Source organism: Neovison vison, chromosome 7, assembly GCF_020171115.1.
Source record: "Neovison vison isolate M4711 chromosome 7, ASM_NN_V1, whole genome shotgun sequence".
Classification (NCBI taxonomy): domain Eukaryota; kingdom Metazoa; phylum Chordata; class Mammalia; order Carnivora; family Mustelidae; genus Neogale; species Neogale vison.
The window spans coordinates 111,031,094-111,047,588 of NC_058097.1; the positions used below are offsets into that span (position 1 = coordinate 111,031,094).

Genomic DNA, 16,495 nt, shown 5'->3' on the forward strand with positions numbered 1-16,495 from the left:
AAACCGTAAAGCGGTGTGAGCTCAGGTCTGGCTAGCATGATAGCCTCTGCTCTTCTGTTACTCCGCAGCCCAGTCCTGAGGCAGGCACAGAGATAAGATGCCCAGAGCCATGCCCAGGACTCACCTGTCCCTCGACTCCATTCACAAAGAGGTGCTTTCTTGCTAGTACACCAGCTGAGAGCATGACCACCTTGTCACACCCAAGTGCGTTCACAGAGTAGGGCCTCGTTGTGGCACTCGGGAACACCCCTTGACTCCAGGGTCTCTCGTTGCATGTGAACTTGGAGAGGTAGCCTTGCTCTGCCTCATCCTTGCTGATAGCCTGGATATGCCCATCGCAGCTTTCAGAGGGTGACAGGGCTGGTGAAATCACCTGTAGGTAGCTCTCAGCTTCTACCCAACTTCAGACCACTGAGGACTCGGATTGCCACCCCAGGTGTCCCTCTCCACCACGAGAATGGCCACAGCCACTATGTATCTCTGTGGGACCTGCCTGTACCCAGCCCTCCCTAGCACATGGAGCTTTCTCTAGACCCCTGGCCAGAGCTGCCCAGTTGGGTTCACAGCAGCCACAGGCCTCTCCTCCAGAAACAAGGCCTGCTTCTGAGCCCAGAGCCCCTGCTCCTGTCTTGTGCTTTGAGTGCCCTCCGTCCCCTAGTCCTGCTCCATTCGCTTTGCTTTCTGGCTCCCTCGAGTCCCCTAATTCTTTCTTTCCACACTTCTTCCTGGCTTATCACCCCCTTGGGGCTTTCATTCCCCTTCCCTGTATGCTTCCCCTCTCTGGGCCTGGCTGCTGAGCAACGCAGAGAAAATGCACAGCTGTCTGGGACTCAGAAGTCCCTGTGCACGTCCCTGATCTGTGCTGTCGGTTCCCAGGACTTCTCTAGACTTTCTTCACAGCTTTCCTTCAAGCCCCTGGCTCACCTGCCTGTGGGCCCTTCCATGCTGCCAGACAAAGAAAACTTCTTTAGTGCTTACCCCACGCTATTACAAACCCCTCCTGGCCGGCCCCCACTCCAGGCGCATCAAAAACCCCGGCCCTGCTTTAAACTCCCGGTTTTCCACCTGTGTCAGTGGGCGATAAGAATGGCTGCACACAACAGAGCCGAAAGTGACCATGGCTTTCACAGTTAATGTCCCTCCTCGTGAAAAAAAGGTGGAGTCCTTCAGCAGGCCTGGGTTTCTACAGCAGCAGGTCTGACAGGGAACCCAGGCTGCCTGTGACCTCCATCTTCAAGGTCACCTCATGGTCCAGGAGGTCTGAAGCCACACCATCATCAGTGTTCCAGGCAGCAGGAGGGGGGTAGGAGGGGTTTCTCCCTCCATTTCTCTTGAGTGTTTGCTGAGCTCTCATGTGACACCTCTGCTTGCAGCTCATTGGCCAGAACGTTGTCACGTGGCTTCGCCTAGCTTCCAGGGAAGTGGGAGGTGGGAAATGTAGATTTTCTCCCAGCCGGCAATTCTCACGAGGAACCAGGATTCTCCTGAGGAGGGGTGGAAGAGTGGGTGTCTTCTGGTCAGCTCCCCGTGTCAGTCGTGCTGCCTTCCCTCCTCAGTCTCCCTCCACAAATGCACTGAGTCCCTCCCCGTCTGTCCTTCCAGCCATGCTTTGCAGGTAGCGTGTGGTCTGCGCTCTGAGGACTCTGCCCCTCTCCCCGCCTCCTCCTGCCATCTTGCTCTGCAGTATCGCACTTTCTGTACTTGCAACTCGTCATTTATAATCCTGTTTTTCTTCTCTGCCCCTCCTTCCTCAAAAATGAGTGCTTTGAGGGACTCCTGGGTGGCTCCGTGGGTTAAGTGTCTGCCTTCCGCTCAGGTCATGATCCCGGGGTCCTGGGATCGAGCCCCCCATGGGGCTCTCTGCTCAGCGGGGAGCCTGCTTCTCCCTCTCCGTCTTCCCCTCCTCCATGCATGGGCGTGTGGGCTCTCTCTCTCTTTCTGAAATAAATAAAATATTTTTTAAAAAAACAAGTGCTTTGAGGACAGAGAGCTCACCATGTTTATCTTGGTGGTGGTGGGTTCAGTGCCTGCCCCAGTGTACCTTCTCTGTAAATAAATGCTGAAGGAAGACTTTTCTCTCTTGAGCTCTCCTAAAGCTCTTGACAAGGGCATTAATTAGGGATTTCAAGAGAACCACGTCTCTGGCCATGGAGCTGATGTCCTTTTCCATCCTGTTTGCCAGGTTTACGGTATTTTCTATGCTACGTCCTTCCTTGACCTGTATCGCAGTCCACAGAGCCTGACTACTTCCCTGCACAACAAAACAGTCATTGTCAGTAGGGACGAGCAGTATTTGTTTCTGGTGAGTTTCCCATACTGGGGAGTCCAGAGGGGTTTCTGTGTTTTAAGGATGGCTTAAATCCTGGGCTCCTAGCTCAGACCCTGCGCCTGGGGAGCTGGAGGCATGACTCCAGGATCTGTGTGTGTGCAAGAGGGTGGTTCCTCTTCTGTGAAAGCATTGGATTCCTACTTCAAGAAAGGACTGAATGACCCAGTAACCAACCGCATCTCCGTGGGGGATTGGGAACTTGGCAAATGCATAAGCATTCACAGGAATTCACATTCCATTTCCAGGACTAGGAGCTTAGCCCACATACACTTACACGTGTGCCAAGATAGATGGAAAAAGATGTTGGGTATACTGTTGCTTGTGATAGCAGAAGATTTGAAACCAGTGGCTATCAGGAGAACACTGGTTAAGAATACAGGGCAAGCCTTCAAAAGCAATAGAACTGAGGTAGAAAAATCTTCCAAAGAAATAGTACTGACGTGGAAAATATTTGTGCTATCTTATTAAGTGAGAGAAGTGAAGAGCCTAAAAATATAAGCCTAAAACTTTCTCATTTGTGTAAAAAAGTTAAGAAGAACAGGCTACATGTACACATGCCTATACAAGTATGTATCTGGTATGCACATACATGTGTCTGTGCTTACAGAAGCATAAGACATTTCTGGAAAGAAGCGCATAAAACTCTTACTGTTTCTAGGAAAATGGATTAGAGATCTGGGGAAGGTGAGGCATTATTTCACCTTTTATATCTTTACTACTGATTGAATTTTGTGCACACCTGTCACTGTTTTGTTGAAAAGAATGGCTTGGTGCCAACTCCATGCGTCCCTGTGGTATTGGTTTCAGGTGCGGGTGGTGGTGCCCTACCAGGGGCCATCCTCCGACTACGTCGTGGTCAAGATGATCCCAGACAGCAGGCTCCCACCGCGTCACCTGCACGTGGTTCATACCGGCAAAACCTCGGCTGTCATCAAGTGGGAATCCCCATATGATTCTCCTGACCAGGACCTGGTGAGAGGGGCGGGTGTCCAGCCAGCCATTCCTTTTCTTGGCATGGTTGGGGACGGGCCAGAGGGTGCTGTCACCCGGCATGAAAGCTGGGCTTGGCCGTGGGAGCTCAGCAGGAGGTCTCATCGCAGTATCTGTGTGCCCAAAGATGGGGTTCTTAGAGGTGCCTCTTCTGAGTCGTCCCTTCTCCATGATATCTAGCTGTTCTAGTCGTTTGTCCCTCTTTTCTTCGCTGCCTTCTCACCTTCCCTTCCCTGAGCCTCTAAAGCGGGTTGGCAGACAGAGGACTGCCGGCCAAGTGCAGCTTGTTGTCCGTTTGTGTAAATACAGTTTATTAGAACCAAGCTCCAACCGTTCATTTAAATCTTAGCCTGTGACAGCTTTCACACTGCACAGGGCAGAATTGAATCATGGAGGGAGAGACCATTCGGCCTTCTAAACCTAGTATTTTCTACCTGAGCCTTTACAAAAAGATTTACTGGCTCTTGCTCTAAGAGAAGAGGCGAGGGGCACCTGGGTGGCTCCGTCGGTTAGGCGTCTGCCTCTTGGTTTCAATTCAGGCCGTGATCTCAAGGTCACGAGATTGAGCTCTGTGCCGGACACGGAGCCTGCTTGAGATTCTCCCTCTGCCACCTCCTCCCCCCTCTAAAAAGAAAAATAGTAAGAATAAAAGAAGAGGCAGTAATTCTGGAAAATGGCTGCCATTTTCCTTTGACCCAGGCTAATTTTCCCTCCATCCCCTCTGCCCTCTCCCTCATCCCCAGGGTAGTTTTCAGTGCTCAGTTGCTCTGCCTTTCCTTGACTCTCCAGTTCTTCCTGGTGATTGAGTTCCCTGTACTTGCCCCATGTCTCTGTATTTGCCCTGGCCTCCACATATGTAAAAAGCAACCTGGGAGATAATAAGTAGAATTTGCTGTCCTTTCGTTGTGTCCTCTGACACCACCCAGAGCTATTACAGCCAGGGAGATTCACTGAGCACTGAACTTGAATTGCTCTTGCCTGTTCCAACCTCTGTGTGGATGCCACAGTGAATGGGACTTTCCCTGGGGTCATTTTTTTGGGTCGAATCAATAATTCTGTGCGCAGTTCTGGGAGTGAGTGCTTGTTCCTAGTCTGAGCCTGGCTACCTTAAAGGCTTTCCAGAGAACGGAGTCGCTGCAGGCTCAGAAGGAGGTTGCTGTGGCTTGTAGCCCCCGGATACACTTGGGTTTTCCATTGCCCACTGCTGAATTGCAAAGAGTAAAAAAGTACCAACTTTCTGATTACCACGGGTCTCTCTCTCTCTTTTTTTTTTTTTTTTTTTTTTGTCCCAGTTATATGCAGTTGCTGTCAAAGATCTAATAAGAAAGAGTGACAGAAGCTACAAAATAAAGTCCCATAACAGTACTGTGGAATACACCCTTACCAAGTTGGAGCCTGGAGGGAAATACCACATCATCGTCCAGCTGGGGAACATGAGCAAAGAGTCCAGTATAAAAATCACCACAGGTAAATAGGAGGGAGGCAGGGTCCTTCTCACAGAGGAAGGGGCCCTTGGGGCTGCTCGGACGCCTAGACAGTAACAGTGGGAAGGACAAACACCCTCTTCAGTATCCACAGCGGGCCTGGCAGGGTGGGCTTCCAGTGCCAGGGTGGCGGGCTGGAGGGTATGCTGTGTCTCTTTTTACTCCCTCTGTCTAGTTGGTTTTGACACTGGGGTAGAGGAGAGCAGGAATGCCCAAAAGAGTTAGGAAATAAAACTGAGTGTTTGCCACGAAAGCCAAGAATGGGAACCTGGGCTGAAATCCTGTGGTTCCTCGCGGCAGGGAGATGTGTAGCCAAGGAGGGAGACCAGGAACCGTGAAGTAGATTGAAGGGGCCTTGCTGCCAGCCCGGGATTGGCTCGGCAGTCAGACTCTGGCTCAGAAAGCAGGTCATGAGCTCGGGTACTTGGGCAGCAGCAGACGATGTCACGGTGTCTGTGACGGAGGCTCGGTCTCACCAGGCCAGCCATGTGAGTAGTGGGTCTGGGCGGGACTCACAGTGTCATTCTAGGGCTCTGTGTTCAGGCACAGGCCTTGGCCCCTTACTGAGTTCTGAGGCTCCTCAGGCCCTGGGGCAGGACTGGGGAGAGCAGGAGGCAGACTGGAACCAGAGCAGAAGTCCAGCCAGGGAACCGTGTCCATCTCATCACTTCCCTTTCTCCCCCACCCAATTTGGTTTTGGCATCCGTGGCTCTCAGGGCCACTGAATGCAGTACTGTCCACATTTCTTGGCTAAAGGTATTATAACAACTAAAGAGATGCCAGTTAGAGAGTGTCTACCATGTGCTATGCTCTATGCTAAACAACATATGTACTTTATTTGTTCCTTAATCTAGCCTTTTGAGTTAGCATTCTTTTATCTTTTCTTTTTTAATATTTTTTTTTAGAGACAGCACAAAGGCATTGGGGGGAGGGGCAGAGGGAGATGGGGAGGGGGAGAGAGAATCCCAAGCAGGCGCCACACTCAGTGCAGAGCCCGACCTGTGTCTCAGTCTCATGATCCTGAGATCATGACCTGAGCCTAAACCAAGAGTCAGATGTTCAGCCTACTGAGCCCCTCAGGTGCCCCTTAGGTTAGCATAGTTAATCTATCTCATCAGACAGGAAAACGGTGATTCTAGTCCATAGCCACTGACTGCATCCTGTCTCATCTTTAATTTTCAGTTTCATTATCTGCACCTGATGCCTTAAAAATCATAACAGAAAATGACCACGTTCTTCTGTTTTGGAAAAGTCTTGCTTTGAAGGAAAAGCATTTTAATGAAAGCAGGGTGAGTCCCTCCCTCCTCCTCAATGACTTTGGGAATCTAATTGAAACGCAGCTTTAGAGATGAGCTCGTTAATGGCGTGCTGGCATAGACGGGGAAAAAACAGAATAGGGCAAGGGAGTGAACTTGAGAATTAAAGGACCATTTTCTGTGGGCTTGCTAATTAGTGAAATGTTTATACTGCCCATTAAAGATGAGAATCTCTGCACTAAGCACTTTTCATTCCTGAACTTGTCTTTCCCTAAAGACAGGGAAATGGGCTGGAACCTGCGCTGTGTCTTCTGAAGCTGGGTGGGGCTGGGCATCGGGAACCAGGGCCCCGTCTTCCGCAGCCAGTCTGAGGGCAGGGCCGTGGCTCCCATGCCAGGGGCTGAGCCTCAAACTGGCCTCGCGGTTTCTTCGCAGTGGTGTGTGAGAGAGCAGGAAGTGCTCGAACATAGTCTGTTGACCTTAGGGAAAACACTGCTTTGTCTGTCATTGGCAGACCGATGACTGGATTCACAGCAGACGGTGGGAGGGGAAGGAGAGCGTCACCAGGGAACAGACTGGCCACCCAGAGGTGGACAGATTCTGTAGTGGACCCGGCTTGTCCCCATGGTTGGCAAAGCAGGAGCTAAACAGAGACACAGGAAATCAGCTGTGGCTGTTTCAGGGTTCGGTGGTGGCAAAGAGCGCTGGGGTTGTGAACAGTCACGGTGTCAGGCCAGAAGCACAACTAGATTAAAACTTGAAAATTCTCACAACTCTTCCAACCGTGACGTGTAAGTGGTTAATATACTCGAATACAAAGAAAGCTTTCAAAGCCGTTCAAAACAGAAATTGATTTCTCTTGTTTCTGATTTGTTCCCGAATTGCTTCTGATTTCGGAAGAGGTACAGGTAACAAAGGAAAAACTATAGTAGTCGTAGGCAAAAGAAAAGAAGGGTCTACCTCCCTGATCATCTGAACCACAGAGACAGGACACTTTCACGTGGAACAGGCTGAGTTTGTGGGGAAGAGTTACCAGAATGAGTTGTTGTCGGGGAGATTAGCACTCTGGAGATAACGAATTGGAAATGCCTTCCGTAAGGCATTTGGGTAACACGTATCCGAGACAGAAAAAGCATTTACAGCCTTTGACCCAGCAGTTCTTTCAGGATCTTAATCTGAGAAAACGATAATACACCACGAATTTATGGACAAGGCTCTCCAGGGCAGTTCTATTTCTGGGAACAAGAATGAAGAGGCAACTTTAATGTCCCAACAGAAGACAACTAGTTAAATAAATGGTTGATGTTTGTGTCATTTAAATGTTTTTCTTTATACCTTTATGTATTTTGCAAATGTTCTACAGCAGGTGTATATTAGAATATAATATACTAGTGTAGATTGGAGAAGGCAGGAATGGAACTCCAGGCAGGTGGTGCTGGGAGGCCCAGTTTGGCAGCCAGCTGTCATCAGGGTCCCTCCTAGGTGGCGGAAGCCTGGCTTTCAGGTTGAGCTGACAGGTCAGTACTTCACTTCCCGTGGAGTGTGCATAAGCAGGTCACATGTCCTCCCCTCCCCGCCCCCCCGCACTGGGCTTAGTTCAGTGGAATGGGGACCAAGAGCCGGTGAGTATGAGTTCAATGTCAATGCAATAGGGACCAAGAGCTGGTAAGTATGCAGTGGGGCCTAGTATGTCGTTAGAGATATGAGAGGAGGCTTTTTCTTTGATGCTGATGGGGTAGGAGTTGGTGGCTTTGACACTGGGGTACTTAGAGATTAGCAGAGAAGTCCAGTAGTCAGTTCTGATCCCATCCCGATCTTGAAGCGCTTTCTTTTCAAGGCCAGGTTGGTCTGGGGCAACCATCCACCTCCAGGAGCTGGAGAGGGAGCTGTGGGCTGCCTATGGAGTTCCCACACACTGTTCTACCGAGAAACATTCTGACTTTTTTTATCCCACTGGTGGAGTCCCCTGTGACCCGGATTTCTTATCAGTCAAATCCCATTAGGGGGAACTACTGCTGACTTGTCCAGATTCTTTGTGGCATTTACTATTACTTCTAATGAGTAAACTGTTGACCAGAACTTTGTGCACTGGAATATTTGTTAAAATGGCTTTTATTAGGGCTACACTTTTCACTTCCACCTTGCAGCTCATAAGCGGGTGTGGTAGTTATTTGAGACATTTGGGATGGGAAAATTATCATTTTCTGAATCCAGTATCTCAGTGGTAATGTAAAAAGATCCAGTAAGAAGCCCAAAGTGCTTTAGCATCTATAAAAGCCTGCAATAAGGAGCTCACATAAAGTTGGAACCAGTAATAGAAGCTGTCAGAGTCCTTATTTAAGATCCTGAACAATCTCTCGTGTCTTTGTTTTCAGGGCTATGAGATACACATGTTTGATAGTGCCATGAATATCTCAGCTTACCTTGGGAATACTACTGACAATTTCTTTAAAATTTCCAACCTGAAACTGGGTCATAATTACACTTTCACCGTGCAAGCAAGATGCCTTTTTGGCAGCCAGATTTGTGGGGAGCCTGCTATCCTGCTGTATGACGAGCTGGGGTCCGGTAAGTCACTTCATGGGGCCATTTCTGTCTTCAGTTCTGGGAAATCAATGAAGGCTATAGCATGATTTGATGAATTTATGTCTTTTTTTTTTTTTTTTAAAGATTTTATTCATTTGGGGGAGAGAGCACGCACATGCGCAAGAGCAGGGGGAGGGACAGAGGGAGAGGCAGAGAATCCCAAGCTGATTCTGCTGAGCGAGGAGCCTGACTCAGGGGTCTAGATCATGACCAGAGCCGAGACCAGGAGTTGGATGCTTAACTGACTCAACCACCCAGGTGCCCCAAGATGTGTCTTTCCAAAGTGCATGTAAAATGTTCTCTCTCTCTCAAAAATAAATAAATAAATAAATAAAAATAAAAAAATTCTTTTAGTTCAGAAGAAAATCACTTCCGTTTCAATTTAGTCAGGCACTGATTTAACAAACACTTCCTGAGCCAGGCATGGTGTGAGGAGCTGGGGTTACAAAGTGACCACATTCTGAATGTAAAGACCAAAAAAGGGAATAGGGTAAAAATGGGTTTTGTTTCAAAAGGAGGTCCTGCTTGGGTAACACTAGGTTGGTATGAGTTTTATTGTTTGTTTTTTGCAGGACTTCTCAGAGCCTCCAATATGCTAATGTTCCCTGTGGTTCTTTCAAGTCAGTAACTAATCTCCTTCCCATAGACTAACTGATTTTATAGCTTCGTCTTAGCCGTTGCTCCCGAGCAGAACCTGAATTTGGCCTGGCATCTTGTCTTCTCAACCCTCACAGATGCTGGCACTGGGTCATGCTGATGGCAGAGGAGAGGAACCTTTCCTTTACACAGAAATTCTGCTTGTATTGTAGTAGCTTGGCCAGGATATCAACAGACGCTTTGCCACTGGTCTTTTTTTCTTCCATTTCTTCCCAGCCAGGAACTCACCAACACTCAAGCCAAAATCTTGCGTTTGAGTTGTTGTGTGCTCCAACATGTCCTGCTTCCCAGGCACCTCCCTAAAAGGAAAACCTTGGCAGACTGCATCCCTTTGGAGAATCCCAGCATACTTGAGGTTCTGAGAAGGTCTTACAGAAAACAAACAACAAAAGTCTTGTTAACCTCGCGTTTCCTAAATAGACCCTCCTCTCTAAGTAAAACCAATTAACGACGGAAATAGACTGTGGGAAAAAGTGTTGCCTTAATAAAACGGAGCTTATCAAGCAGGAAGAATCTCTCCATGAGGCCTCAGTTTGTCTCTGTCTTGTCCCTTGATGTTTGCTGTCCCCTCAGAAGGGGGGGGAGGGGGCTTCACTCCTTCCTGTTTCCTACAGGACCCTGGTTCCTCCCGACTCTTCCAGCTAAGAGCATCCCCCTAATTTACCGGTTCACACCTGGGGTTAGGTTGGGACATAGGATCTAAGAGTTTGCCGCAGCTTTTCCTGGTGGGTCAGTCATGAGAGAAATTAAAGGCACGGATTCTGAGTTGTAGATTGGTTTTGCAAGAAATGGCTGTTCTCTGGCCCATCTTGATGATCTGGTTGGGGTGAGTTCCTGGGTCGCTACTGGGCCTTCCCTGGGAGGCCCAGGCCTGGTCCGTACCACGTAGTCCTATCCCAGGGAATGATCTCAAGCCTGATGAGCTCCTTATGGGACCTGGAAAGTCCACTGTGCTTCTGAAAGCTCAAACTGACTTCCAAGTTCCACTTCCGGCCCTCAGGCTCAGACTTTCCCCTATTTCTTAAGACCAGCCCAAACCCAAAGATGGCTTGGCCCTAGAGCCTTGTGGAGGCCGATCTACCAGCCCATCATCATAGAGCTGGAATTTGTTTCAAACATGGGGAAGTGAGCATCGTTGTTAGGTCATAGACCCCGAACTGGCTTTGCAAAGAGCATTTAAAAAATGTGAAACGTGTACGGAAGGGTTCTCTCTTTTATCTACGTGGAAAAAAAAAAAAAAAAACCTCATAAAACTTGATGAGCTGTTAAGTCAGTGTTGCAGTAAAGGAATCTCGTTTGTATCACTTAATGGAGCTTCAGGTAATTGCAGTTCAGAGTGACTTTGGTGCCAAGTAGGGGGAAATAATTGCAATCTCGTTAATTAGTGGTCTGATTTCACATCCTCTTATGTAAGGGAAGCAAGTGGTCTTAAGTAATAATGCTAATGAAATCAATGTTGATACCCCAACAAAGGTCTCCCTTCCAAGAGATTATCTAAACAAACAACAAGGCCGTGATTAGGAGGCTAATGTAATTACCGTATTTGCATGCCCCAGGCCCGTGGGCTGTCAGCTCGTGGCGAGGCGTCGGGAAACAGTCAGGCGTCAGGTGCAGGAACGCGCGGCACTAGGCCGTACGCTCGGCTCACTGTTTTGGTGCTCACGATTTTGGTGCTGGTGGTGTTGGGGGGGGGGTTGGGTTGCCTCATCGCCCCCCCCAAACCCCTCCCTGACGTCGGAGGCTAATGCGGTGGCATCTTGCCCCGGCAGGTGGGGGCGCGTCGGCGTCCCAGGCCGCCAGATCCACTGACGTTGCCGCCGTGGCGGTGCCCATCTTGTTCCTGGTCCTGCTGAGCCTGGGCGTGGGCTTTGCCGTCCTGTACACGAAGCACCGGAGGCTGCAGAGCAGCTTCACCGCCTTCGCCAACAGCCACTACAGCTCCAGGCTGGGCTCGGCCATCTTCTCCTCGGGGGACGACCTGGGTGAGTGAGGCCGGCCCCCCACCCCGGGCTTCCTCCAAAGCCAGGTCCTTGGTTAGGAGATGCGTGGGTTAGGCTCATCTTGGGACACTTAGGAGGGGTTCGTTAATCAGTGATCTCACTGCTTTACTATACGTTAAACCCTTTGGAGCCCTTAGCTTGGAACTTGTTTCTCTGTTCAAATACTGGTACTCCCTTCAGCGGTATGGTCCTGGCCCCAGAGCGGGAGCGGTTTTGTGGAAGAAGTGGGAGGAGCTTGCCTTGTGCAGGAAGGGCGGAGGGCTTGGGAGAGTCCTAGGTTTCCCGGAATGTCCAAGTCCTCTCATCCTTCATGGACCTGGAGGTCTGACATCTTGGGAGAGCCTAGTCAAGAAGAGATGTCATGCTTGCCCACATGACTTCTGTCCAAAGAGGCCCTTTCCATCTGGCTGGCTGTCTTTCTGATACAGCTGGTCAAACCTCCCCGGCCATTCTTCTTTCCCATACCCACGGCATGGTATGGGAAAAAGAAAGAAGTAGCCCTTTTAAGATGTCTGCATGCTCAGATTCTAAAAGCTAATAGAGCTAGTAGACCGCTTAATATGGTAAATTAGGTGTGTTTCGGGGGTCTTCCCCGAATGTGATTTCACGTATTTTTTTTTTCTGGAAACCAGTTATAATCTTTTTTCTTTGGGAAGTACTTGTATATTCCCCACCCACTGATCATTTGATATTAGCTTTGCTCCCTCTTCTCAGTTTCCTGTGTTGCTTCGTACAAGTATTTGGGCTGCCTTGCATGAATGGGCTGCATTCTTTGCTTCCGTTCCTGGAGGCAAAAGGAGTTGGACCCGTGGTGGTACCACACAGTGATCACTGAATGTGGATCACAGCTTAGTTGCACAGGATTGGAATAGGGGCCACAGCGGGACATTCTTCACCCCTCTAAGATCCCTACCCTCAGAGCAGTGAGGGTTCAGAGGAGGAAGCAGATTATGAGGTTTCACTGTTAACATAGGCTGTGGATCATTCAAATTAGGGAAGCTAAATTGCCCTCTGGACTTTTGGGTAGGTCGTGAGATTCCCCCTCCTAAGAGGTTGACTTTCTTTATTTGGTCAAGTTCAAGCTACCATTAAAATAAGCTTGGCTACCCGTTGATGGGGGAGAAGGTGACCCAAGCGTGTCGCTGGGGAGCTGAGCTGGGATTTGGCTTTGGCTACTGCGCCTGGTGGGCTGTGGTCCCGATTTTCCAGGCTGGTGGTGTTGGGAGTGGTCAGGGCAGAGCGGTGGGAGTTGGGGTTGGATGCAGATGCGATGGAACTCACCATGGACTGACTCTTTTGCCTTTAGGGGAGGACGATGAAGATGCCCCTATGATAACAGGATTTTCAGACGACGTCCCCATGGTGATAGCCTGAAAGCTCTCCTCACTAGAAACCAAATGGTGTAAATATTTTATTTGATAAAGATAGTCGATGGTTTATTTTAAAAGATGCACTTTGAGTTGCAATACGTTATTTTTATATCGGCCAAAAACAAAAACAAAAACAAAAAAGGAAAGAAAGGAAGGAATAAACTTTGTAGTAATCAGCTGTGAACTTCAAACCAGGTTGATTTTAGTAACCAAATTGCTCTGATTTCATATTAATGTAGTCTTACAGGGCTGTGCTTGCTGGGCATGCTTTTAAGTCTGTGAGATCATTTTGAGTCAATAAATTGGCCGTTCTTTTTATTTTTCTAAGACACAGAAATGTATTTAATAAAAACTTTGAGAGAGGGTGATGGGTGGCATCTCTCCCATCCCCTCCCCTCCCCCTGCCATTGAAAGTGTGCTCCAATTTTAAATTTTGTTTGGATTTTGTTTATAGGAAAGAGTTTGTGTGTATAGTGGGGAAAAGTTCTTTTCTGTACTTTTGTTAATTTATTCGGACTCTATATAAGGCAAGGTTGTCGACTCCGCACGTTACGAGGGGTTGTAGGGTCGAGGGGTGGGGAACAGAAGCAGTTTTGTTGCCATTCCGGAAATAGTCCGTTTTGATTCACTTGGGTGTCATGTAATGGTATCGGGCAGGAGAGCACATTGAATCATTGCTGGGTTTCAGTGAGACAGACCCTGCCAGCCACGGCTTCTTCTCTTAACGTTCACCGCTGGAATCTTACCGTCTACGCCTCTGCACAAGACGTAGCTCTCCACGCTACAAGTTGAGGACACTGCTTTATTATACACTGGCGTCGTGGTCATCGCAACAAATGACTGCTCGTGGGAGAGTGCTAGGTCTGGGCCATGAGAGAGACACTGGTAGATAAGAGTACCTAATTTGTCCTTTGCTGATATCTTGTTTTTCCTTACCACTGAAGAATCTCGAATGTAAAGTGTTTTTTGCTGTTGTTTGTTTTTTTTTAAGTTTTTTTTTTTTTTTTTAATTAGAGCAAGTCAGAGTATAAGCATGGGGAGCAGGAGAGGGAGAAGCAGACTCCCCACTGAGCAGAGAGCCCCATGCAGGGCTCGATCCCAGGACCCTGAGATCATGGCCTGAGCCGAAGACAGATGCTTCACCGACTGAGCCACCCAGGCGCCCCTCAGATGTAAAGTTTCATATTTATGTTCAGGTGGCCACTCACTGTCTTTAAAACTCTGTCCCTGATATATGCAGTTATTTTGAATTGGGTCAGTGCCTTCTCTCTTTTTTTTTTCCTTTTTCTTTTCTTTCCTTCCACCTCCTTCCCTGCACCCCTGCCCAGTTGAAAGGGTGTTGTTCGCTCCGACAGAGATACAGGAGATGGACGGACTTGAGACCATTCCATCTAACTGAGAGTCACAGCAACGGTAGAGCTTACTCGCTCTGTAAAACAACCTGAGCTTTTATTCCTTATGCCTTTAAACGCCACCTGGGTATTCACCTCATGGCCACTTGCTAGGTCCGTGGAGTCCCATTGCAGACCAACGCCCGCCCTAGACACCGACGTCCAGCGCCCTGGTGATTCCTGCCGGAGGAGCCCCACTGGAGAACTTCTCAGCTGAGAAACAGGGAGCTCGGGGATGTCCCAAAATCATGTTTCTGAACATGTGTCCTTTATATGCAAGCTTCGTAAAGACCCCGTGTCCTCCGAGGTGTGCCGCGTCACCTTCTCACAAGTATTTGCTTTCTTTTAACCAAAAGTATCATTCTTGGGCAAGAATATAGTTTGTTCTATCTAGTGATTGTCTGGAAAACAAAGAGCCAATTAAATTTTTTAGTTTTAAAAAGTTTAATTTATACACACACACACACACACACACACACATATATATATATTTTGAATGAGGAGTATTTTCAACTGTAGACATGTAGTTAGGTCGTGTGGGTAAGGCTCCGTTGTATTTTAACAAGCGGTGGTCACGAGGAGCCTCCTTCCGGCCTTTCTCCCCGCTTCTCCGCCTCCCTTTCCTTTGTGAGTTTCGTAAAGAATGGAGTTTCTTTGGCTTTACCTTGTCTTACCTTATCTTAAATCGGACCACTAGAAAGTATATTTTCTTCTTCTGCCAACTTCTCGTTGGCATTCGTAAAAGCTGATCTCAAAGGCTCTGAGACGTTCTTCTCCGTGGCTCCGCAGGCAAGCCTTTCTACAGAGCCTGTGTGTCCACTCGGCGACCGGAGACCTGTCTGAGCACCCAGTTCCTGTTCCTCGTGCCTCCAGCGCTTAGTGCACAGTACTGTATAGACTGACCGTCACCCCTCTCCTCGGAGAACGCCACTGTGCTGTTTGAGACAAAGCAGCCTTTTAGGGCTAGAGTATTTTATATACACAGAAGAGCTGAGTTTCTGAAGACTAAGCTAGGTAGACGCAGCTACGTGTAAATTGTATATTTTTATGAACTTTTCAAGCACGCACTCTTCCTTCCCTCTGCATAGCTTCGTGGGGTTTCGGTGTACGTGTGCTCTCTGCAAGAGTCCAGAGGTGGGAGTGGCCATAGGAGAGGGGAACAAAAAGTATGTGTGGCCTTTGGAAGTGACCAGGTAATTGTCTTCACTGTGACCAGGCGGCGCCCCTGTTTGTGAAGAAGGGGCTTTTTTGTACCTCGTTGGAGATGCCACCTCGAAAGTTCACACGGTACAGGGTAAAGGTTTTATTCTCCCCCAGCGCACATTCGAATGTCAGAAGCCCACATCCACATAGGCCATGGTGGACCACTAACGGACCACTAAAATTTGGCAGGAAGGGGGATTATGTCCAGATTTTCTCTGGAGGCTGATCTTGCCCCTTAATGTCCTAAACACCCCTCGAGCTCGAGCCTTGTGAGACCCGGGTCCAGGCGGGTGAAATGACAGAGTCAAATTCCGAGGAGGAGTCAAGGGAGGAGCCATGTCTATGCAGACCTTTCCAGACAGGTGAGACGCTCCAGGAACTGCTGGCTGTCCTGGCCTGCTGGGTACAAGGTTATGATGCTGGGTCACTGGTTGAAACTTTGAACTTTGGGAAAAGAGGTTCCTGGGGTTCCATCTCTGCTCAGGGCAGACCATCTATCACTTGGGGCACTTGTGGGACAGGTGTGGGACACACTGCGCCGTTCGCTCCTGCCGGCATCCTGGCCTGCTAGGTTGAACTAGGCTGTAGCTGTTTAAGGAATGTACCCCTTCTCACACAGTGGCTGTCTTAGAGGGACCTGGGGAGAGCGGTGGTGTGGCGAGTCTCTTAGAGATAATCGTCCACTTCCCCTTGGAGAATCCTGTCTTCAAATATCCATCGAGCAGTCCCTCCATCTTGTAAGATTACGGTCCCACTGCTTCATTAAGGGCAGAAACCTCATCTAGTTAGGTTTGGTTGGTCACTTCCCTACTAAGGGGGGCATGGTGCCTCCCCGAGAAGATTTTTTCTCTTCCTTCGACAGAGCTTGGAGACCCCTCAGAGAAGGGTTCTGGGAGATAAGTCAACTGAATACCATCTCCATATTGATTTTCAGAATTGACTCTTGAAACTTTGTGCAGAATCTTCCACTTTGTTGGGATTGTCTCTTGACATTCCTAGTTTGTTATTTTTATTAACTGGAGTGTGTGCTGCCTTTCAGGTACAATTTTTGTGTAATAAAAGCCAGTGCATTAAGTTTATATAGACTACTTTCTATGCAAGACTGAGATATGGAATAGATAGCAGGAGGTATGGGTAGTTGGGTACATGGACAATGAGCTCGTTCTCAGAATGGGAACCACCATCGGACGTGGGTTGAGGGAGGACGGGTTGCATGTATGTCTCTGCCC

At 48.7% G+C, this 16,495-nt stretch overlaps 1 protein-coding gene across 5 annotated transcripts in view; it reads left to right on the top strand.

Moving 5' to 3' along the window:
* Positions 1 to 13,637, top strand: part of SORL1 (sortilin related receptor 1) — a 147,212-nt gene extending 133,575 nt beyond the window's left edge. For 4 of the 5 annotated variants that reach the window (XM_044258067.1, XM_044258071.1, XM_044258070.1 and 1 more), the window contains exons 42-48: positions 2,183 to 2,302; positions 3,137 to 3,301; positions 4,612 to 4,786; positions 5,986 to 6,092; positions 8,435 to 8,627; positions 11,072 to 11,284; positions 12,609 to 13,637. In XM_044258067.1, the coding sequence (XP_044114002.1) occupies positions 2,183 to 2,302; positions 3,137 to 3,301; positions 4,612 to 4,786; positions 5,986 to 6,092; positions 8,435 to 8,627; positions 11,072 to 11,284; positions 12,609 to 12,676 (1,041 nt within the window). In that variant the 3' untranslated portion in view covers positions 12,677 to 13,637. Of the gene's footprint in view, positions 1 to 2,182; positions 2,303 to 3,136; positions 3,302 to 4,611; positions 4,787 to 5,985; positions 6,093 to 8,434; positions 8,628 to 9,518; positions 9,581 to 11,071; positions 11,285 to 12,608 lie in introns of those variants that run through there. The other variant, XM_044258068.1, reaches the window with a different exon arrangement.
* The last annotated feature ends 2,858 nt before the right edge of the window (positions 13,638 to 16,495 follow it).